The sequence below is a fragment of the Penicillium solitum genome (genome assembly GCF_028829755.1).
Source record: "Penicillium solitum strain IBT 25940 chromosome Unknown utg000004l_segment0_segment0, whole genome shotgun sequence".
NCBI classification, from domain to species: Eukaryota; Fungi; Ascomycota; class Eurotiomycetes; order Eurotiales; family Aspergillaceae; genus Penicillium; species Penicillium solitum.
This window is the reverse complement of record NW_027072124.1, coordinates 940,699-963,950: the sequence shown is the minus strand read 5'-3', so window position 1 is coordinate 963,950 and position 23,252 is coordinate 940,699. Positions and strand designations below refer to the sequence as shown.

The 23,252-nt window shown below is 47.8% G+C and overlaps 9 protein-coding genes across 9 annotated transcripts; 5 read left to right on the top strand and 4 right to left on the bottom strand.

The window, feature by feature from the left end:
- Window positions 1-13: 13 nt before the first annotated feature.
- Window positions 14-1,156, top strand: N7455_006349 (uncharacterized protein; the record flags this gene model as incomplete). The annotated part of the gene is made up of 2 exons (XM_065605333.1): window positions 14-1,096; window positions 1,151-1,156. 2 exons carry the CDS (start codon window positions 14-16, stop codon window positions 1,154-1,156), a joined length of 1,089 nt encoding a protein of 362 aa, XP_065461187.1.
- Window positions 1,157-2,002: 846 nt separating this feature from the next.
- N7455_006348 (uncharacterized protein) lies at window positions 2,003-2,345 on the bottom strand (the record flags this gene model as incomplete). Its single annotated transcript, XM_065605332.1, has 2 exons — window positions 2,003-2,122; window positions 2,151-2,345. The coding sequence occupies 2 exons, from the start codon at window positions 2,343-2,345 to the stop codon at window positions 2,003-2,005; spliced, it is 315 nt and encodes a 104-aa protein (XP_065461186.1).
- Window positions 2,346-3,571: 1,226 nt separating this feature from the next.
- On the top strand, window positions 3,572-8,018 carry N7455_006347 (putative jumonji family transcription factor; the record flags this gene model as incomplete). Its single annotated transcript, XM_040956960.2, has 4 exons — window positions 3,572-3,850; window positions 3,974-4,071; window positions 4,136-6,100; window positions 6,179-8,018. 4 exons carry the CDS (start codon window positions 3,572-3,574, stop codon window positions 8,016-8,018), a joined length of 4,182 nt encoding a protein of 1,393 aa, XP_040812568.2.
- A 1,919-nt stretch (window positions 8,019-9,937) lies between these two features.
- N7455_006346 (putative GABA permease) lies at window positions 9,938-11,515 on the top strand (the record flags this gene model as incomplete). The annotated part of the gene is made up of 1 exon (XM_040956963.2): window positions 9,938-11,515. One exon carries the CDS (start codon window positions 9,938-9,940, stop codon window positions 11,513-11,515), a length of 1,578 nt encoding a protein of 525 aa, XP_040812633.1.
- A 214-nt stretch (window positions 11,516-11,729) lies between these two features.
- Window positions 11,730-13,471, top strand: N7455_006345 (acyl-CoA-binding domain-containing protein). Its single transcript, XM_040956894.2, has 4 exons — window positions 11,730-12,028; window positions 12,095-12,208; window positions 12,267-12,339; window positions 12,452-13,471. Exons 1-4 carry the CDS (start codon window positions 12,013-12,015, stop codon window positions 13,458-13,460), a joined length of 1,212 nt encoding a protein of 403 aa, XP_040812511.2. The 5' UTR covers window positions 11,730-12,012; the 3' UTR covers window positions 13,461-13,471.
- An 884-nt stretch (window positions 13,472-14,355) lies between these two features.
- On the bottom strand, window positions 14,356-15,537 carry N7455_006344 (uncharacterized protein; the record flags this gene model as incomplete). Its single annotated transcript, XM_040956990.2, has 3 exons — window positions 15,282-15,537; window positions 15,156-15,233; window positions 14,356-15,096 (listed from the first exon to the last, which is right to left on the bottom strand). Exons 1-3 carry the CDS (start codon window positions 15,516-15,518, stop codon window positions 14,356-14,358), a joined length of 1,056 nt encoding a protein of 351 aa, XP_040812679.2. The 5' UTR covers window positions 15,519-15,537.
- A 1,484-nt stretch (window positions 15,538-17,021) lies between these two features.
- On the top strand, window positions 17,022-17,682 carry N7455_006343 (uncharacterized protein; the record flags this gene model as incomplete). Its single annotated transcript, XM_065605331.1, is given in 3 exon segments — window positions 17,022-17,180; window positions 17,245-17,350; window positions 17,369-17,682. 3 exon segments carry the CDS (start codon window positions 17,022-17,024, stop codon window positions 17,680-17,682), a joined length of 579 nt encoding a protein of 192 aa, XP_065461185.1.
- A 408-nt stretch (window positions 17,683-18,090) lies between these two features.
- N7455_006342 (uncharacterized protein) lies at window positions 18,091-19,567 on the bottom strand (the record flags this gene model as incomplete). Its single annotated transcript, XM_065605330.1, has 5 exons — window positions 18,091-18,269; window positions 18,322-18,484; window positions 18,536-18,837; window positions 18,897-19,222; window positions 19,290-19,567. 5 exons carry the CDS (start codon window positions 19,565-19,567, stop codon window positions 18,091-18,093), a joined length of 1,248 nt encoding a protein of 415 aa, XP_065461184.1.
- A 789-nt stretch (window positions 19,568-20,356) lies between these two features.
- On the bottom strand, window positions 20,357-22,081 carry N7455_006341 (glycoside hydrolase family 71 protein; the record flags this gene model as incomplete). Its single annotated transcript, XM_065605329.1, has 1 exon — window positions 20,357-22,081. One exon carries the CDS (start codon window positions 22,079-22,081, stop codon window positions 20,357-20,359), a length of 1,725 nt encoding a protein of 574 aa, XP_065461183.1.
- Window positions 22,082-23,252: the final 1,171 nt, after the last annotated feature.

Genomic DNA, 23,252 nt, shown 5'->3' with positions numbered 1-23,252 from the left:
AAAATCAGCCAACATGAATACTGAGACGGACAAACTTAGGAAAGAGCTCGAGAAGCTTGTGCTAGAAAAAGGCTTAAATTCCACCGGGTTGCTAACAGGGCACTTCAGCCCCAAAACACTGGACGTGCTTCTGAAGAAGAAGATCCAACCTGCCCTGGAGGTGCAAAAGGAAATCGAACGGATATTACCAACCGATCCTTATTTTGCCCGAGCCGAGAAGCTTCGCGAAAAATATAAGTTATCGCCAAAGGGCTTCGGAAATTTTCGAAAACTGCTCTGCGGGGTTCGCACATTCCCCTGTATTTTGCTTCAAAATCCAATAAATGACCATTTGGAATACAAAAGCATGGTGACAAAGACCAGAACTCTAGGCTGGCTTGAAACAGAGTTACAAATGGTCCAAATAAAACTTGAAGACATCATCATCATAGACTTGTTTCCAATGTTGACCGACGAATGGATAAAAACACACCCCGATGAGCGCAAACAAGCAATTGATGACATGTTCACGCTCACACTTGATTTTATTTCTACGTTCAAGCCGCCAGTTATCTTTTCGTGTCAATGCCTTAATCCTCAGAATTCAGATCTCTGGGTTTCATTCAAGCACGAACAGGCTGAAAAGCTACGATCATCAATGAGAGGTGCCGAAGTCCAACGAGTATCAGAGTTCTCGTACGAAGATCATATTACACATATTGTGCATGGCTTCCACCCTTCTTCAATCCTCCGTGGGATGCGGACGCGGACGCCTGGCCGGGCGCAAAGGCTCACTCAGGAGGAAAGGCGTATTCAGGCGAAGAGTCTAGAGCGAGAAGAGCTGCTACGCAAGATAACAAATTCTTTATTCAAACCGTACTCAATATGGCAGAATAAGTACATCCTCAGGAAACGCCAGAGTATTAAGAAACGGGCTATGAAGAAGCTGATTGAACATCTGCGCCAAAAGAAGAACGAAATTGATCAGATCCACAAAGAGGGACTTGCTCTGGGCATGTTCCAGGAGCTAGGGGACTTTCCCACACTTGATGAGTGGAGTGACTTCAATAATGCGTTGGATGCGATGTTGAATAAACTATCACTCACCAAACTCCAGGTATGGACTTCTGAGAGCCCCATATCTAATCAACCGTGCTAACCTAACACCTAGTCATGAATCCGCTACTTCATGGATGAACTTGCGAAGAACATCAGCCATTTTCTTTATCACTCACTACATTTAATGAGAATGATGAACTTGATACTTTTCTGGATTTAGGTTTAGAGGGATACAAAAGAGAATGTAATCAGAAAATGAAGATGATATGCAGTAGTTATTTCGTGCGTCTCCTGTTCCTCGGGGAGCGGGGGGAGCATGTTCAGGTGTATGATCATCTTATGTTCATTGGGATTGAGTGCGACGGCCAGGACGCGGACCAGAATATGGTGTTCGGATCGGGGTTTGGGAACTGGGGTAATTTATTGGGTAAGCTGCGCATGTAACCTTTCCAGTTGCGCAGCCCTTAGGTCCAAAACACATAGTTAAGGGCATAAAACAACTCAATATCTCAACAATAGTGATCTATAGAGCTCTCTTTTAGGTAATACCTAGCCTTTTTGGGACTTTTAAGAATTTTGAAAGCCTGCGGTTAAGTTATATACATCGACCTCGGAGTGTAATAATTTTCTTTACTATAATAATGCAGGTATTCAATTCCTTAAGGTATATATGTTTAATAGGTCTTATAAATAGCCGTTGAAGTTCCTAATTATTTCCTAGTAATCAAAATGGAATTGGGGTGGTTTCAAAACTAACCCTAATTTGATGTTATGTACGGAGTATGCGCCATGCAGCTCTTAAATGCCAAGAATCCTGCTCAAGTGAGATTAGCAGAATCGATGCAGTCCGGATGCATGTCTCGAGCAACAGACTCACTCCATCCTTCGACAGCATGCTTGCTCGCGCGGTAAAATGCATGACTGGGGAAGGTGCAAATGCCCGCCAACGATGAAATATTGAATATCAGGCCGCCGCAGCGAGACTGAGGTTGACGCCTTTCAGGGCGACACAGACGGTACCAAAGAAGTTAACTTCAAACTCATCGTGCATCTCATGCTCAGTGACAGATTCAGTCAGTATCGCCTGAAAGCGAATCTCCTGCGTTGCTCACCACGACATCGATGTAGCAACTGTCTATAAAATACGCGGCGGTCGCCTTGAAGGCTGCATCGATGGCCGATAATTGCGTAACATCCAGGGTAAGCTTTAGGATGGCCGGGTTATTGTCGTCGAGGTACAAAAGACTAGCTATACCTCTAGCAGTTGCGGTCAGACGCTGACCTGGCACGGAGGTGATCGAACCCATAAAGGAAATTCTTTAAAAAATAACTGTACCTAAGCTCATTAACAAATTACTAGGACACAAACCCTGGATTTCATTGAAAACACACGGAGTATGTTATAGTTAACTACGGAGTAGATGTATGAATGTTGATCACTGATCTCATCAAGGGAGAAAACACTCGGCTCCGATGATATCCGAGATTGCCTGAGCATTGTATGGTCCGTGACAATACCAACCGCATCTTTGTGTGGAAGAGTGCGGAAGGGAGTAAATTACGGTAAAGTAACAGGTAACTTTGACACTGATATGGAAATCACATAATCTTCAATTACATATGTGTCATGTGACCCAGCGGAAGCTTCAAGGTGCTTTGACCAAGCTCTATCTTGACCATCGTGATATCACTTTTCTTTTCATTTCCTTTTGATTTGCAGGCTTTGACTGCTAGTCAGTGATTTGGTGAGTTTGAACTTGTTTGCGATCAACTTGTACATACATATGTATTCCCCCCTGAGACCTGGCAATCCTTTTACCCGAGACCGGATACGGTACAAATCATTTCACGGCTCCTAGGCGCCCAGGCCAAAGTCGCCCGAAAGTCCACTTTGCTCTCTGATCGGACGATTCCCACCCTTCCCATCTAAGTGCTCTGATTTGTCCAATTTCAAGCCCATCATTCCTCACCCTGTGCCCACCTGCCCCTGCCTCTCCTTTCAGTATCAGCCCATCATACACTCCACCTTCGAGCGTCGCCGGCACCTGCATGATTGGTCTATTATTGGTATTGCTGCACCCCTCTACCTGTTCCATGGAGAACCTACCGCTGCTTTTGCAGTTTATGGAAAAGATCATTTGCTTTAAGAGTTTCCTTTAACTGCACCTACATACATCCTGCTGTCCCTGTCATCTTTTGCCTCACAAATTCTTGTTTTTCTTGGCAACTTGACTAAGTCGTTTCCGTTTTCCGTTCAGTTCAGGCAAAAACAATCATCCGAGAAGAGCTTATCGCAATCGTTTCAACTACCGGCCATTGTACACTCCTTAAGTGTACCAACAACCCTCACACACCAATACTGGTGCCCTCAACATTATCGCACTCCTTCCCGCTCGGTCGCAGCTTTGTTCCCAATTTCCCCGACCGCTGGGAAACACTCCCTTCTCGCCGTCGATCAGCGGTCGCACTATCCGACGACGGCAACTGGAATCTGCTCAACCCTTTCCCCAACCTCCCTCTATCGCCCTCGATGATGGCGACAGCACTCGACCAGTCGCAGCGCGACTCGCTTGGAGGCGAACCCGTCCTGGAATCCGTCTCCATCACTCCGCCTCAGAGTGCCAACGGCAAGAAGGAAGCGCCCGAAGGCGTGCCGTCCGAGTTGTCTGACCTCGAGCTTGACAACCAATCTGCCCCGGCACCCGATACCACCAAGATCAAGCAGGAGGAAGTGGAGAACAAGGTCGAGGAAATTGAAGAAATCGAACCTGATCATTACTATGGCGGCGGCAAGGTTCCTGTTTTCAAGCCGGTAAGTACATTGCGGGTACCCCGTCTGGTCGATGACCCTGGGTTGGAGATTTCGCCTGTTGCGTCAGACTGGGGAGTAGAGCATACACCCTTTAGAGCCAGGCTGACTGTGGTATTGTTTTAGACAATGGACCAATTCCGAGACTTCCAGGGCTTCATCAACAAAATCAATAAATATGGAATGCAGGCAGGTATCGTGAAGGTTATCCCTCCGAAAGAATGGTGAGTCGATCAAATCTCCAATAAATGTGGTTGGCTGTGCTCATGACGTTGTTCTTTTTTACAGGTCCGAGTCTCTTCCACCACTGGACGAGGCAGTCAAGAAAATTCGAGTGAAGAACCCCATCATGCAAGAGTTCCACGGATCCCACGGTACATACACCCAAGCCAACATCGAACGTCAACGCTCGTACAACCTTCCTCAGTGGAAGGGTCTGTGTGAAGAAAGCAGCCACCAACCCCCTGCTCGCCGAGGAGAGAGACGCCGAAACCAAGAACGGGTGAACCGTGCGGCCCCGACACCGCGGCCCCCATCTGTCCGCCCCGAGGGTCAGAAGCGCCGGCCTGGCCGCCCTCCTAAGCGGGCAAATCAGGTTAAAGTCAAAGAGGAGCCCCCTGCAGAGGACGCCGAAAAGACCAGATTGGAGGGTCCCCCGACCCCTGTATCACCCGAGACCAACCCCGTGCAGCCCAAGACTGAGGATTTAAGTGAAGGCGAATCTTTACCTACCACAAAACCAAAGGGGCGACAGCCCAAGTCTGTGACCTCACGTCGAAAGAACAACCGCGGCGATGCTATAGATCAGATTGACGAGGAGGCATACACGGGATTTGATTACCGGATCCATGATCACGAAGATTATACCGCAGAAAGATGTGAGGAGCTTGAGACCAATTACTGGAAGTCGCTTATGTACAACAACCCGATGTACGGAGCTGACATGCCCGGATCACTGTTCGAGGATTCTACAGAAACCTGGAATGTCGCCAAATTGCCGAATCTGCTCGACGTCCTCGGACAGAAAGTTCCTGGAGTCAACACTGCATATCTCTACATGGGCATGTGGAAAGCTACCTTTGCTTGGCATCTTGAGGATGTAGATTTGTACAGCATCAACTACATCCACTTCGGTGCCCCCAAGCAGTGGTACAGCATCTCCCAAGAAGATGCACCTCGCTTCGAACAGGCCATGCGCAGTATCTGGTCTAGTGATGCGAAGAACTGCGATCAATTCCTTCGCCACAAAACCTATCTCGTCTCGCCTAGCCTTCTTAAGTCGCAATATGGGATCACCGTCAACCGATTGGTTCATTATGAAGGGGAGTTTGTCATCACATTCCCTTATGGGTACCACTCTGGATATAACATCGGATACAATTGCGCCGAGTCCGTCAACTTCGCGACCGAGCAATGGTTGGATTATGCTCGCATCGCTAAGAAGTGCCACTGCGAAGCAGACAGTGTCTGGATTGATGTGGACGAGATCGAGCGCAAACTACGTGGCGAGAACACACCTGAGTACTACGGTGAATTCGAAAGCGAATTCGACGGATTTGAAGGTGCTTCAGATCTTCTTACACCGCCACGTAGTGTGCCTGAGAAGACATCCACTCGTGGTCGAAAGCGGAAGAATCCGGGTGACGGGCCGATCACGAAACGACCCAAACTCCACCCTGAAGGACCACGGAAGCTCCCGTGTTTGCTATGCCCGAACAATCTGGACTATGAGGATCTTCTTCCGACCGAAGATGGTAAAGGGCATGCGCATCGACGGTGTGCGGCGTTCATCGAAGAGACCACAATTCTCCGTGACGCATCTGGGACGGAAGTTGTGTGTGACATTGACAAGATCCCCAAGGCTCGCCTGGGCCTTAAATGTCTCTTCTGCCGCGAAGTCCGCGGTGCCTGCTTCCAGTGTAACTTTGGCAAATGCACGCGCGCTTATCATGCAACCTGTGCCCTTTTGGCAGGTGTTCAAGTTGAGCACGGTGCGATTGCTGTGATTGCCGATGATGGTACTCAATACTCCATTCCGAGTGTGGATTTGAAATGCAAATTCCATCGTCAGAAGCGGCCGAATGGAGTCCTGGGCGAATCGTCCGATGTGGATCGTCGGGTAATCGAATCGGCTCGTCGTCTAGTGCAAGGAAATTTGATCCAATTTCAGGCCGACAAGGAGATTAATGGCGCCATTGTTCTTGAAAATCGACCCTCTGAGCGAAGTCTTTTGCTCAAGGTGCTCCCAAGAGGGTTAGTTGATTTTTTTCTTCTGTTTTTTTGTTTTTTTGTTTGTTTTTTTTTTTTTTTCACAAACTAATAAATCTACAGAGATGTCATTGAAATGCCCTATCGTTGGATGCTCGTTGTTCGCAAGAGTAATTTCACACCTCTCGCATTGGGAATTCAACCCCTCCCAGCCCACCTAGCACGAAAACCCGAACAACGAAAAGAGTTAGAATCAGCGGTACCGGCGGCAGGCAGTGCATTTGGCGATTCACGATCTCCCTATCAGTGGGCCGAATTCGAAACGGTGGATGCAACTAGGAACCAATTCGCCCCACTTCGTACGGTCAACCTTCAGGGTGAGCAGATGTGGTATTATTTGGGCATTCAGTCCACCGAAAGTAGGGCACAGTATACACACAACCCTAGCGTGTCCATCCACAACCCTCGGGCCAATTTCCTCGACAGCGTCAAGTCGCTTGGCATGGATGTCAGCGCTCGTGCATCGAAGATCTCACCCCACCACTTTCATTATGCTGCCACCGCCCCTGCCCCTCTTTACCAGCGAAACTTGAACCCAAACCAGCAAAATATTTACTCTTCGAATGTCAACACCCCTCACCTACAATCCCGACCGCCCTCTTCTGCCTTGCAGAACCTCGCCCCTCCCCCTCCTTTTATCCCTGTTGCCGGTGCTGCTGCTGGTGCTCCTGCGATGCCGTCGGCCTTTCGAACTCTACCCAACCAGTCTGCCCGTCATGCCCCCTATCCTTCGGTCGTCAAATCGCACGCTCAGCAGCAGCATCACCTCCCATCCACCAACACTTTTGCCAATGTCAGAGAACTTATAGCTCGCCGCCGCCTAGCACAGATTACCGACCACGCCAATGTTTTTGCCGGATACACTATCGTCAGCCCCGAATTGGTGGTCGAGACTCTGTTGGGTCCTATGGGCTCAATACCACCGGCCAATGGCCTCGAGAAGCTGGAACTGGCCATGGCCCAGCAACGGGTTCAGCCACGGGCTGCGGATGGGACTCTGCTGCCGCCTCAGACTCTAAACATGCGATCGGAGGAGGTCACTCGGCTTCTGCAGATGCTGCGGTTCTCCCTGGTCAGCCACCGCGAGCGACTCGATGTGATTCAGAAGAAGGAGTCGGAGGGTCTCAAGCAGGAGACTGTCGATCGGGGTAGCGTGGCTGCTGCTAAGATGCCTGGAAAGTATGCCTACCTTGATCAGCAGCGGTCGCTGGCACCCAATGTCTATCAGTCCCCCTACAACATGCCGTCGGGTCTCTCCGAATATGCCAAGGCTACCTACGGATTGGTTCCTGCGGCAGACGACCCGCCCAAACCATCACTGGCGAACGATTATTTCAACAATCTACCACCAGAGCATCAGGAGAAGATCTTGAAGGCCTGTGGTAGCTTCGTGCAGCGTGCAATCGAGCGGTCGGCTAGTCACAGCCGGCAAAGTTCATCATCAAATCTCCGGCTGTCTGCGGCTCTGGCCCAGCAAACGGAAAATCCGACAATTGACATAACCCCGGTGGAGGACCCTCCCCTTCTCTCGGGTCTTGATATGCCGCTCCACGCAGACTCACCATGCTCCAGTTTCGGTCGGTCGCATCTACGATTCCAGTCGCCAAATGAGTTCCCCATCCATGGTCCAGACCCTCATCCAGACCACCACGATTTGTTCGGAGATCAGCAATTGAATACTCGATTCTGGCAGAATGGGCCATGGGTCGGCGGGGATGGCAACACTCCAAATGACGAGAACCGACCATTCTTCGGACCCCATATCTTCGGCCCGCACGAACGACTCAAACATGACTATGCATCCTCCGACATCTCCCTGGGCAAGGGGCCTGGATCCTTGCACTCTGTCGATATGGCAGGCTTTGGCCCGGACTTGAATGATGACCTCGGATTAAGTCCATAAGATGTTGGCCTCGTCACTGGCCTCGTCACCTTTCTGACCTTTTTAAAACTCGCGTTTGCCTCTGCGACTGTACTTGCATCTCATGTAACGACTTCACCGGACTGACGACACTGCATGAATGGGCGTTTTTCTTGTTTTTTCATCCGACCTCGATTGACGATCGTTCCGTTACCACGGTCATGTTTCTTTTACGATTTGGAGTTGGCACTAGCTGGCTGGTCACGACTCAGCGCATTTCCCTTTCTTTTCGATCATTATTTTCCGTTTCAAGGCGCGACATCTCGGAAAAGGCGGTCTAACTGACCTACTTTGACTACTAGAGTGGTCACATAGACGGAGTTCAACATGCACGGTTCCTTTGCGGCCGAAAAATCCTGACAGCCTTTTCCCGTCACCATCTTTCTCTCTCACTCCCTCTCTCCCCTTTTCAACACTCAGAGCCTACTTTCGCCCATACTCTCTTCCCCCTCCACTGATCTCTCCCTCTTTGTTCTATTAGATATCTCATCAAACAAGAAAAAAATTTCTTTTCTTCACCCCAGCGAGATCACTGGATGACATTTGTGCTTTATCCCCCCTTTGATACCCCCCTTTACCCCCTGCCCTACAAATTCCCGAAGGAAGGGCGTGAATCTGGATTTCATCTCCTTTGATCTGATTCCGTCCCCTTTCCCTTGTGTTGATATATCCATCCTGGCGCTCATCCATTGCTCAGTCTTCCCTGAATCATCCATGGGAGTCTTCGCAGCATGTTCCTGATGTGGCAGCCGTCACCTCGCGTGACCTTGATGTATGTGTGCAATGAATCATTCAAATATTCAATTTCCGAGTGTAGACTTGTATTTGCGTAGTTTGAGTAGGTCTGAGTAGGTCTCTTCTCCTGGGCTTGGTCCACCACTTCCTCTCTTCGGGCAGGCAAATCCATTCGATTCCAAAAGTGTCCACCCTTTGAAACCTAACCTACCCCACAAACACGTATCCTCATCCCAGCCCCCCACATCATACACATTTTCCTATCCTTCATAGGTTATATACGGAGTATTCGGTAGGGAGTAGTCAATCCATATCGAGCCATGTACCTACCTACATATATGTATGTAGGTAGTATCACTGGCTATCTTGTAGATGTGTTCTCTCTCCGGAGTTCATGATTCTTAGGAGTTCATGATTCTTAATCTTGCCGCGCTCACGCCTAGAGTGTATAGTATAGTTTGGCACGGAACCCCGCTGCAGATCCTCTTATGATGTCAAACGTGTTCCGACTGCAATCTCCCCCGCCTTATGGTATTGTCGTGTGGTGTATGTGTCACGCCTGGGTGTCAGGTTCCCGGGGTAAGATAGTGGAAATGAGATCAAGATTGTTCAATGTAGGTGCATGTAATTAAGGCATGTAATTAAGGAGGTAGTTATATATTCGGTTTAATATGTTGAATCTAGTGCTTCAGAGAGTATATATTGTATTCTTCCTTCAAAGGGATCTAATGTAGGATTACAGGGGTATTCTCACGTGATATAGACTGAATGCTACGGTATCTTCGATATCTGCGATATCACTTTGATCTCATAATCAAAATGATCCCGTTAATGGAAGTTGAGGTGAAATAGGGGAATTAAGTGGGTCAATGGAGAATGCCGTGTCTCTTATCTGTCTATACTATTAGGTCATGAGACATCGGCAATTTTTTTTAGAAAAAAAAGCCCGTTAGCCCAAAGATACAAGATGATAAGCCTGAGAACTCCTTACCCTTTCATTCGTTCAAGATATCTTTTCGCCTCAATCTTTAAACTTAAGTGCGCGGTCCCGGACCGCGCCATGTTTTCCATGCGGGGTTATCTTACTTAAACTTGTCTTAGTCTCAAGATATAATATCAACTTTTAACCTTGGTACTGGAATGTTCACTTTCCAAACACATTCAATATGCGAAGCTCATCTGTTGATGCCTCCGCCAACGAGGCATTGGCCCGTATGGGCTATAAGAGTGAATTACCACGAAACCTGAGCATGCTGAGCATCCTCGGCTTATCCTTTGCCATCATGGCAGCCCCCTTCGGACTGAGCACAACTCTCTACATCACCCTCGCCGACGGTCTATCCGTCACCATACTCTGGGGTTGGGTCTTCGTCTCCCTAATCTCAATCGCCATCGCCGCCTCTCTCGCCGAGATCTGCGCCGTATACCCAACGGCAGGAGGCGTGTACTACTGGAGCGCGATGCTCTCAACGCCCCGCTGGGCACCATTGATGTCCTTCATCGACGGCTGGCTAACCCTCGTCGGCAATTGGACCGTCACACTGAGTATCATCTTCTCCGGCGGCCAGCTAGTCCTCAGCGCCATCTCTATCTTCGATGAGTCCTTCGTCGCCAACGCGTGGCAGACCGTATTGATGTTCTGGGCCGTCATGCTCTTCTGCGCCCTAGTCAACATCTTCTGCTCGCGCTATCTCGATCTCATTAACAAAGTCTGCATCTTCTGGACTGCAGGTAGTGTCATCATCATCCTCGTCACGCTTTTGACAATGGCTGATGACCGCCGAGACGCGGAATTCGTCTTCGCTCATTATGACGCCTCCACCAGCGGCTGGCCCGATGGATGGGCTTTCTTCGTGGGTTTGCTGCAGGCAGCTTACACCCTGACAGGCTACGGAATGGTCGCTTCCATGTGCGAAGAGGTGCAGAACCCGCACCGCGAGGTACCCAAGGCAATCGTGTTATCTGTGGTGGCGGCCGGCGTCACTGGCCTGTTCTACCTAATCCCGATTTTATTCGTGATGCCCAACGTCCAGATTCTGCGCGAGGTCGCCAGCGGCCAGCCGATCGGTCTACTCTTCAAGACAGTGACGGGTTCCGCGGGCGGTGGCTTCGGCCTGCTCTTCCTCATTCTGGGAATCATGCTGTTCGCCGGCATTGGGTCCCTTACAGCTGCCAGTCGCTGCACATATGCATTCGCACGTGACGGTGCCATTCCGGGCTTCAAGCTCTGGCGTCAGGTGAACACCAAACTGGATGTGCCTGTGTGGGCTATCGTGCTCTCAGCGGTTGTGGATGGCTTGCTGGGACTGATCTATTTCGGTTCTACGGCTGCGTTCAACTCGTTCACCGGCGTGGCTACTATCTGTTTGTCGACCTCGTATGGTCTTCCGATCTTGATTTCTTTGATCCGGGGCCGCCGCGATGTGAAAGGTTCTTCGTTCTCGCTCGGTCGATTCGGATTCGCTATCAACTGCGTTACTATTGTCTGGATTGTTTTGGCTGTCGCTCTCTTCTGCATGCCTGTTACCTTGCCTGTTACCGCGGAGTCTATGAACTACGCCAGTGTTGTGTTCGCTGGATTCGGTAGTATCAGTATCTTTTGGTACTTTATTTACGCCCGTAAGCACTTTACTGGGCCTCCTGTCAGTGGTGACGAGGCGCGCGCAGCCACAGAGCTTATGACGGGGACACCGGTGGATGCGGAGAAACCGTTGGAGACGATGAAGAAGTTGCCGAGCGAGTAGGGGGTTTTCCTTTATATTACATCGCTACAAGTCCCTTTTTAATATAATTAAGCAAAAAAATACAATATTTTAACTTCCAATCTTCAAATGTCAAGTTAGAATGTAATTTCGGCGATAATCACAAGTGACGATCGCCGAGAGCCGCGGTCCAACAGCACACGCCCATCTCAAGGTAATCTAAAGGAGTTCCTCATTTCCCACCTTTTGATTGGAGTGAATCTTTTCAATCTGGGGAAAAAAAAGAGAAAACAACATTCCGGGGAAAATCACAGTCAGACCACAGGGGACCGCGGGAATCTCGACTCTCTTATCGGAACAACAATCCCTCTCCCAATTCCAAAAAACACTCCCCCCTTTCAACATCTCTCCAAAAGAAACACTCACTATATCCTCAAATTCCTATTCCCAGTCTTCTACATTCCCCATGAGGACCCGCACAAGCCGATGCCCAACCCCGCTCCCATGAAGACAAGGCAAACCGGACCGCTTATCGCGTCATGTCGGACTCTGTAGGTGCGTGTGCAGATTGTAGATTGCGCCCTCGTGCATTCGAATTCCACTGACACCTCCACGCTCCAGATCGAGTCTTTGTTCATGCCCTCAATACCGTTAAGAGGATTCCCCGGACCGGCACTGCGCGACCTCCCGCTGCCGAGCGGTTGGCTCTATATGGCTTGTACAAACAGAGTATGGGTGAGTTGCCCGCATTACCGGAAACACAAAGAAACCGTCGGAGCTAATATTCCGTCAGAGGGGGATGTGGAAGGTGTAATGGATCGACCGATTGGGAATACGTCGGAGGTGCACGCGGAGTGCGAGAAATGGTATGTCTGAAACGCGCGGGGAAAAAGGAAGCTGTCGATGTGGATCTTGCTCGAACATCGCTCTGTCTCCCTCTATATCCAAACCACAAACTAATAATGTATTGTCTTCTAGGGATGCATGGTACGCGCAGCGCGATATGTCGCGCACCGAAGCCAAACGCCGATACATCTCCACACTAATCGACACAATGCACGAATATGCCTCCCAAACCCCCGAAGCACGCGAGCTAGTCTCAGAGCTCGAGTTCGTCTGGGACCAGATTAAATTCAACGCCTCCTCATCCTCCGATTCCAGTCCACTGAATACCGTCGGCGTCCCGCCCTTATCGCGCAGTGCATATGGGAGTATTGGGGGTCGATTGGCGGCGCAATCGGAGGACTATGACCGACCCGATCGACGAGATGATACCAGTCGACGGGATCGGGATTCACGGTTACGGGTTCTCAGTCCTGTGAGTCAGCCTGAGGAAGAAGCGTATTACCGACGGGGGAGGGGATCAATAGAAAACGACGAGGATGGAGGTCGACATAATGAAGATGAAGATGAGGATGATGAGGAGTTTGAGGAAGCTCGTGATAGCTTATACGAAGAACGAGATCAAGACGACCACGACGACAATGACCCGGATCATGTTAGCTCGACCTCCAACACACATACACATACACATACCGACGTCTCTTCACATCACCGTCCCAAACACCGACGCAATCCTGCTTCTGGTAGTATAGATAGCAGTGGGAATGGACTCACACGTCGTCGAGATTCCCATCCGCATTCACAATCCCAGGAACCACCGAAAGATAGTCGCTGGCGTCGTCGTGTCGAGCAGGCCTTGACGAAAATGACGGCTGAGATCGCTGCTGTGCGGGAGCAGATGGAGGCTCGATCTGTTGCGCAGCGTCGACGGTCTGGGTTGTTTGCGTGGCTGAAGTGGATGATTTGGGTTGCTGTGCGGCAGATCTTGTTTGATATTGCTATGTTGGGTATGTTGCTTATTTGGATGCGGTTGAGGGGGGATCGTCGTGTTGAGCAGAGGCTCAAGACCGGTTGGGCTGCTGTTAAGGCCAGACTTGGGAAGTTTAAGCTTCTGAAGATGGTGGATATGCCTATCTTGCCATAAAAGGGTAAGAGAGTGTTTTATGTCTATGGTCTATCTATGGTCTCTTTGTTTTTCTCGGCTTCTTACCTCCTTACTATATTTTCTTTTTTGGCATTGTTTGCACTTGGCTATTCCCACATCCTGCTCATATATTTTGGTGTTCTCGTTTACTTTTTTATGTCTATCTTTCTTTTCCTTTTGTGCAGTATATATGGGTTTTAATTTCAGGTTTCGGGGGTCGTTCCTCTTCTACTTTTGTTGTCCTAGATTTCTTTTCTCGGTGATGCCTGACACATGGTGTGTCTTATGTGGCAGGTTGGTTATATCGAGTTATTGATAGATGCAAACATTAGTCTAGATGATATATTGCTATGATTTGGTAGAGGGCCTTAGAATTCAAGCTAAGATGATATTATATACCATTCCATTTGTTTTGACATAATTTAGCATGTCCATGTGCCCTATTCGAAGCCAACGGAGTTTCCAAGGTTGGTCCAGTCATTCATGATATTGCTCTTCCCAAACCCGCCCCTTCCCTTGTATTCTCGTCTTGCTTTCTAGCTTTCGTCTACTCCGATAGTAATTGTATTGCCTAGTAGTGTTCCTAGGGAATCTAATAATTAGAATTAATAAGACGGCAATTGTATTACCCGTCTCCCTATACCTTATACCTTGGCATAGCTAAGAAAAGAAACAACCCCTATTTCTCTCCACCCATCCCCCCACTTAACCTTCCGAAATGAGACATATCCCCATATGCCCAAACGTAGAGTGGGCCATTGCCTGAAACTAACACTACTTCGTTATCAAGAGGTTGGCTCAGTCCTAGGATAAGACACGTTACGAATGTAAGAAAAGAAGGGACATGGAACTTGCGCCGAATTTGAGAGGATGCGCACCCAAAGCTTTTAAATAGCTAAGTCAATATGCTGCAAACACCCTTCTTGTCATGGTAGTACTCTTCGTAAAGCCCAGTCCACATAACCCTATCCGCGCATCTTGGCCTATCAGCCCGCTCAATATCATCATCCGGACAAGCGGGCAGGGTAGCTTCCCATGTAGCATCCGAGTGGTGTATCCATGGCTTTGGAAGAGGCCAATCACTAAAGTGCACCAAATATGCGCGTGAGACCTCCGCCATGGCATTCCACCCTTCATCTTTATCTTCAGACAAGTAGCGGTCATGGTCCGTTTGTCGCAATTCCCCTGTCAACAAAGCTATCCGTCGATGGGGCAAGATCATAGCCGAGTCCTTGAAGAGATGATTCAAGACTTCCATGTCAAAGTCCCCGGAAGCAGTAGCCTCTTCGATAATGCGCCTGTAGTTATTCATGTTAGGTTCGATTAACATCACGTGCGACCCAAGCATTTGGTCCTTGATTGATGCTCCTTTGTCGTTTAGCCAATATGCCCTTGGAACTGCGACGGGTGCCTTGGGAGAAAGGAAATAAGGGTCCATGTTGTTGAGAACAATGGAGTCAGAATCGAAAGCTAGGACACGGGTGTACTCCGTGAGAGCGAAGGCCTGGAACTTGGTCAGGCTTTTGCGCCAGGTTTGATCTCCTTGTGAAGTAGTGAGAACATTTATCGGGCGTAGTACGAGACGCGGATAATGTTTGACGATGTTCTCAAGTGCCACATGCTCGATTCCTCCTGGCTGTTTCGTCGGTTAGCTTTCAGGTCGCTTTAACACGGGAAATTCGGTAAGAGACCAACCTCGTCCCATTCTTTCGGATATATCAGCACCTGGTCGAACCTTGCTTCGAAGCGATCAAGACGTGCGAAGTTGATCATCTATATATTTATTAGTCATAGGACTGAATCGCATATCAGAAGACCTACTGCATTGCACAGGTAGTCGGTATCAGTCGCATATTGCACATAGGCAAATCGAGCGCTCTCCTGTTCTGTTGTCCAAGGTGCCTCAAAGCCATTCCCTGTCCCCAACGTTTGATTTCTCCAGGAATTAGAAAAGGCCGAACCGATATGTTCGCGATTTAGTTGGCTGGTGAACAAAAGTAGCACACACGATGCTAGAATAGATATCGCAATAATCGTCCGCTTTGCAGATACTAGCATTTTGGGCTTTAACGTGGATCTAAGCTATCTCATAGATGAAAGTGAGGACGGAGTACCCTTTAACCTTTGAAAAATGAAAATAAAATGCTATTGCTATCACAATGAACCTTTCCAATTTTGGAAGGTTACGTGTGTTGTCTCAGATTTGTCCCTGGGGGACCGAGGTTGACCTATTAGGACCCTTCTGTTCCAGGACCCTTGTTCCAGAACATCCATGGATGATCTTGCAAAAAAAGAATTATTCTATACGGAGTACAATAGATATGATTCTAGACATTCTCAAATATTGAGCCTCTAGCTGAGTGCGGTTCATCATGAATATAGGCGTATTTCCTCGATTGGATCAGATCAACAATCTTAAAAATTGTACAATCGTGGCATTATGTCTGGTAAGGAATATATGAATCCATGAATCCATGAATTTCTGGAAATCTATATGAAAAGCTCACATCCTTGCAGTTAGTGCTTCAAAATACGGGTTCAATTTTGGTATGCATAGCAAAACATCTTCTTACTTTCTGAAACTGAATGGAAGTAGATACAACACCGAGTTTAATCTCTAGCTGTAAAGAGTCCTGAACAACACGAACCCTTGACTGCCATAATCCTGTCCGAACTCCTGAAGCTCACATTCTCCGTGCTTTTCATTACGCTCAGAAAGGCGCCCACCTCTCCGATATTTTCTTACCCTGCACAATCAATTCGCACTACTCTCACAACCGGACATCGAGAAGCCATTTTACCAGCAGTTTTGTATACAACTGCGACATACCTGCAAAGTGTAGGGGCTCGGAACCTCGATCCCCTAATTGATGCTATCGCAAGCCAAATTCATCATTACGCCGATTTTCAGCATGATCTTTCTAGATCAAAGATTTTCGCGTGGAAGTTGGATTTATTTCTTTCTCATAATCATAGGAATTACAATGGTTCAAACCTCACCCGCAGCACTGTTTACAAAAGCCGCCTTACAGGAGAAAATTGATTCAACAAACAGTAAAGTCGGGGTGCTTTGCATGGTATTATCAGGAACAAGTGTTGCTTTGGCTAGTATGCGAGTGGAGATGATGTTGCAGAGCTCCAAGCCATTTTTGTCTCGCAATGCTCACCTCGCTTGGTACAGCTCTCTCTCCGCTATATTTGGCTTGATCTGCAAATCAAACCCAGGGGCCATGTCCATTTTCCATGGCTATAATCACCTGGTATGGAGTTTTGTTCTACTACAGGCGACAGGCGGGTTTCTCGTTGCTTGGTGTGTTTCATTGACGAGCACGGTCACCAATAATTATGCGCAAGCAATAGGGTTCCTTCTGGCGTCTACTGTCCCCTTTCTCCTGCAGCAAGACTTCCAGCTCCAGGTGACCTTTCTTTGACATTTTACAGTGATGACTCTATTCTAATATTTGTTCACATAGCATCTTTGCGGCGTCATTCTTGTTGTAGGCGCGATATTCGGGTCTGCCCGGCAGACATTTCAAGCCCAAGAACCAGTAAATTCATGTGATGTTTAAACATTTGGCAGCTAAGAAAGATGCAACTGTCCATGGGTATCTGCTATCTGCTATCCGAGGCAGTACCCCGTCTAGTTTCCAACTTGCAGCCACTTCTGGTCCTACCGTCTTTGTCTCATTCGCAGGACCGATTGGAAGTTTAAAAGGAACTGTATGTTAACAAATGGGTCTTCCCTATAAAACGTTGGTTTTCAGATATTAACCGAGTATCATAGCCTGTGACTGATGCCACGAAACGCATATTTCCTATTCTAGTGGCCCATCACTACAAAAGGGCAATGGTACTCGGAACACCTTCATTCACCGCGCCTCAAGATAAAGGTGCTCTCAAGTGAAAAGCATCAGTCGTCCGTATCAAACTCATAGCCAGCTCAGCCTATGACGAGTTCAAGGGTCTTGGTGAATTTGTGACACCTCGGGATGTTTCGCAACTTAAATGGACATTGTTCGGAGTTCCTCTCCTAACCAATGGCTCTGTTGTGCCAGTCACAGCTACATACACAGGGACTGATAGCGATGGGATGTTCTTATCCAGAGCGAGTTTGGCGGCTTGGATATCTGATCACATCTCCGAAGACTCTGATTGGGCTGGCAAAGTCACCTATACTCTCAGGTTGAGGAGGGTGATTGGGTCATGTCTCAGCTTCCCTTAATTTGTTGAATTTAAACTGGTTTCGGATTTACTGTTGATCTAGTGTTCAATTCAACTCGGAGAGCGATCTGCAGGCTAGTGAGCTACAAGGAGCACCATTTATCTTGGAAAATACAATACCCCTAACTAAATATTCAAAAGGGAATCTACATAGGTAGGTGTCTAGGATGAAAGAGACGTAATGCTTACTATAACATCAGAGAGAACTCTTTTGGGGTCGAGACAGCCTTGATGAATGACTTATTAATTGATAGCATGGGACCCATTTAAGTAAGCGCGGCGGCGTATTTCATTCCTCCATGTATTATCCCCTCCATGTATCCTCGATATTCGTGGCAGAAGCCCCTGAAACCTCAGAGCCATTACCCACCAATACACCACGAACAAAGTATTTCAGGGCCATATTCAATTATGGCGAAAGTAGCCACTGGTCCGCCAATAATTCTCTAGCAGAACTTCTTTCCTCTGGCCGCCACTGAAGCATTTTGCGCATGAAGGCAAGAAAGAGTTGTTGCTGTTCACCTTGCAAAATTCCCTCCCTCTGCTCCAAGGTGGTTGATGGAATGGGAGCTGCTCCCTTCCAATTGCCTTGAATTGCTTGATTAGTGGCAGGACGTGTAGAGTATTGGAGATAGCGTACCCTCTGAATCAAAGAATTCTGTAGCATAGTCGTTGTTCTGTAACATTTCTCTGGGTGGCGGTCCAAGAACCGCAATCATCTCAGCGATATGATGAGTGCTCGAGTCTTCCTTCTTTGAATCTTTGGCATAGAATAGTGCCTCCCGTTGGAAAATATTCCATGTCTGGATGAGTTAGTTGCATTGTCGAGAAATGGATTTGAGAGGCCTACTTACGAGAACCGCAAGATTCCAAATATCGACCTTTTCATCCCAAGTCGTGCGCAACAAAATCTCTGGAGCTCGGTATATGTAAGGTTGAATGTCACCACCGTAATGGGTAGAACCGAAATGAGCTTGACCAAAGTCACATAAAACAGGTCGGCCATAGTTGTCTGTTGTCTTGAGCTCGCGAGATGCATAAATCACCCTATTTCCAACGACTTTCCGTGGACTAGGATTAAATTTCTCTCCTTCCTCGAACTCAGCCAACATTGACTCATCCTCAATACCGAGCATGATATTCTTTTCCTGTATGTCTTAAGAGCGTGTTAGGAAGGATGAGTCAGTCGTGAAAGATGCGTAGGTGCTATCATACCGGTATGGACGATTCCAGCCTCCGTATGGAGGTAGTCAAGAGCGAGTAGAAGATGCATCAAAATCAATTTCACTGCTTTTTCGGGTAATATTTTATCTGTGAATTGATGTCTGAGGTCATACAGCCTTATACCAAGAGGCTGGTGCACGATAACCTGATAACTTCCTTTCCCATCGTCGATCTGAAAGGTATCAAGGGCTGTGCGAACAAGCATGGCGCCAGCATGGGAGGTTTTGACCGCATTGATGCGATCATAGATTGCCATTTCTCTTCTGCCTTCAGTTGAGTCTTGTCTGAACACTTTCAATGTCAGATATTTGTGCTGTCTAATATTTGATTAATTTTGGCATCGATTGTAGTCTAGCATCGGGAAGAAAGAAAAAAAAAACATACGTGAGATCTTTGCAAAGCCATACCGTCGAGTATCCCCCAAACCCTAGTTTTCCAATGACTCGGTACCTAGATTGGAAGACTTCGCCAATATTGACAGAATATGAGTCTTCCGCCGTGTATCCTGGATGAGTTTCTTCCTCAAACTTGATATTTGAATCAAGCAGTTGGATATTGGATTGAGTGAATTGCCGCACGGGCGAAGGAGGTCGCTGGAAGAAAGGACGCTTGAAGAAGGAGCGCTCTAAAAACCGGCCTCTCAAGCCTCCAAGGCGAAACATTATTAATGTTTAAGACTGAAATGCTAAACTCAAGCCAGGGGGGAAGCACCCTTTTAAAGTAAAGGAACGACGTTTGAAGGAGTTCAGGGAACCTCTATGCACCTTGTACGCAGGTGTATAGCAGGGGTGCGGGTTGTAATGGTATTGGTGCCTGAAAGTTTCGTATGATGCCTTAATTAACGCTGGTAGAAAATAAAGATACCTGAATTACCATAACGTAGCCCTTGGTAACTACTTACTTCCTTGAAATTCTTCGATTCTCCGAGGTTGATAAAATCAACACCTTAAAAAATGGGCATCAAATGTGACACTATTCACACCCATATAAATCCTATAGGAATGATATAAAGATAAAGACGAAAAGACTTGAAATAGTGGTTATAAGAGTTTAAAGTTGCAAAGCGGCTTGGATAAAGTACATACATGTTAGTGCATGTACGGAGTAGTTCTATCAGATTAGTGGAAACTCTCGACATAATAAAATTGCACCGGAAGTGCCGAATAAATGACATTAATTTCTCAATTATAAAGTAGAACGATTCTTTGAGGTGCATAATGTGAATGGTAGAGCTCACGCGGTGTAAATAAAAAGTGTTTGGAGCCGGGCCTTGGCCAAATATTTCAGAGCTGAACAATAAGAAATCTCAGCATATGGCATTGGAGTGATTAAGATGTTGGCGAAGGTAGCCATTTTCGGGAGCCAATTCACCGTTAATTTGCGTTGTGGGGTAGTGATAACTAAGACCCCGTAGCACATGCCTACTAGTATAAGCCCAATCAATGCTGCTTTCAAGACCAGTCCAAATTCCAAGATGGATCGTATGCAAAAGATGTGGCACCGGTTGAGATGAAAGGCGTAGCTGGTGCAGTCGTTGTCGTTATGAAAGTATAGCCGTTGATTGGATATAAACCATAGCTGGTGCCATAGCTATGTAGGCTTCTATAGTCGTCACTCCCGGTATCAGGATTATAGACCGAAGGAGAAACTTCCGAAATCGGGACTGTCAAAACTAAGGTCTCATGCCGAACAGGCGTCGCCGTCGCAGCCACCATACTCGCAACCAAAGCCACAAAGACAATCGTGAACGGAATCCTCCCAAGCGCCAAAAGAGTCGAAGCCGCAGAAACCGCAGTCGGGGCTGGCGAAGGCGGCGGATGCCGTGAAATCGTATTATTAGCAAAGTTGGTGCCAACCCAGGCATTCCAGTTCTGAATATCATCCAGACACGATTCCGAAATTGATGCACCGCGCATCTCAGCAACGGTCTCTCCCCGACGAGACACCGTCACAACCACTTCTCCAGTATTACCATCGAACGGTACACTACCATGATAAAGACCGATTGGACCGTGTGGTTTATTCTTCCACTTCCCATCCTGCACAACACCACCAATATCAACCGACACATCCACATCAGCAGCAGACCTCAGAAGCGCAGAGAAAAACACCTCATCCCGCAAGACGTCCGTAGGCGGGAACTCTTTCTGCCCGTGTGTCTCTGTATTACCCATAGTGCCACCATTGATACAAGCCTTCCCAGGCGACTGACGGAACCAAGCAGTGACGCCCTCGGTAGTAACATTTGCCCTGGCACCTTTATAGACATCGATGATGAAAGGCAGGAAATCACGCCAGCCGTCATGAGGGTGTCCAGCGGCGTAGTTGTAGCTCGCGTTACCGATCTCGAAGGTCGCGTATGCACCTTCATGCAGCGGGCCGATGTAGTGTGATTCGCCGTAGTCGTTCCACGAGATGATCTCCACAAACTCCGGCTTGAGTGATATCACTTGCTGCCACCGGTCGTACCACAGGTTATCGCCGTTCCAGATCCAGTTCTTGCCATAGCCAGGAAGGTTCGTGTAGAACCATGGTGAGACCGGCATCATGTACGGCAGTTCGCCTGTGTCTTTGAGCCATTGCATGTAGGTTGAGTCTATGTATGTATTTATCGGCTCTGGGCCTTCGGGCCATGCGGCCCAGGAAAATAGTCCGTCTGGAACGCCTGGGGCGACGGCGAGGGCGTCCTTTGCACCTAGGGCTGACCACCCCGGTACGAAGAAGCAATCTGTGTACTTTTTGATTGTGGCCCAGTCTGTGGCGTTGGAGGAGCCTTCGAAGGTTGAGACGAAAGGTTTGCCGTTGTGTTGGTAGTAGGCTGTGTTGTTTCCATATTTCCGAAGCAGGCCAATCACCTCGCCTTCTGGCCAGGCGCCGTTGCCTACATAGTCAAATGAGAAGAGGAGTTGGAAGTCCAGAGCGTTTGCGGCGGTGAATGCGTTCGCTAGGGAGCGGTTGTTTGTCGGGAAGTTGTATGCGATGTTTAGGGCAAAAGCGTCGATGTGCGCCCTTTGCGCTTCTGCTATGTTGATTTCCCAGTCATAGACTGTGAAGTTCTCCGAGTTATATACCTGGAGTTGGAAGAGGTTAGCAGAGATATATATCGTGGTTGAAGGGCTTTTACCATGAAGTGGGCGAACACGGCCGCTGCTTGGGCGTGTTGGATGCCTCTCCATAATGATAGAATTAAGAATATTGTCGACTTCATGTCAACCTGCGTCAACCTGCGTGTGTGGCTCAGGCTATAGAGATAAGTAGCACATAGATATAGAGAATCGCTAGAGAAATAAGAGCAGCTTTTGTATAAATTATCTATGTCCTTGTTTTGCTGTTGCACATGCACGGAATCTAGTGGAGAGTTTGATACCTGCATCTATCCCTCTCGAGATGTCTATAGATAGATGCCGGAGGTCCGCTATTTGTACATCGGGATCTAAGCATACTCTTGGCCTTTCTCTCGTTGTACTTTCCCCATACCTTGGGCCTTAATACCCGGGTTCTATACTTGCTTTCGATATTACGACATATCTCAGATACACTTCAATAACCAACCAATGCTGTTCATCGAGGCTGTGACAGAGGGATTCTTGAACCTCGATAAAAAGTTACTTAGATATGTTTCGGATTATCTCAGAGGCCTAGTTACACGAGGTAGTATACCGGAAGGCCGGAATTAGGGCTTGATTACACACATTAACCAGCAGGCTGAACCCCTGCAATCCAGTCAGGTGAAGGATGATAGGAATTATGGATTTCTTCGGATTATAGAATGTAACAATCTGTCATTTTAGTTCAGACTCTGCAGAACGGTTGATGCTAAGCCTTTGTATCAGCCCGAAAAACCGCTCAGTCCAGATCAGGATTTTGAAAGAAAATATCATTAGACGAGATATCCTCAAAGATATATTATTAGTATCATAGAGATTGTATGTTCAGGAATATTAGCCATGAATATGTTTAGGATGACTAAAGCACTGGCAGTTGGTAGAATCGCCAGTATGTATATCCCACCTAAACTTTGTATCACACACCGCTAGCTACATGCATACTATCACCAACCACCTAAAGTGGAAGTTAATATTGGGAGCCGGCTGTGGGGGCTGGCTGGATTCAAACAGGCCCCCAGAACAAGTACCCACCATACCCGGTGCTTATGAGTTGGACAGAGTCAGATATCGGAAGGAAAATATAGCTGGGACATGTTATATACACGGTGAGACTCCGCGGTGCATGGGTAAGTCTGAGCGATAGCCCATGTATACACACTTCCCCACCGAGGAATGTCAATGTGTAATATGCCTGGCCTCTTCACTGCAATGGTTACCTACATATGCATCAAGCCGAGGA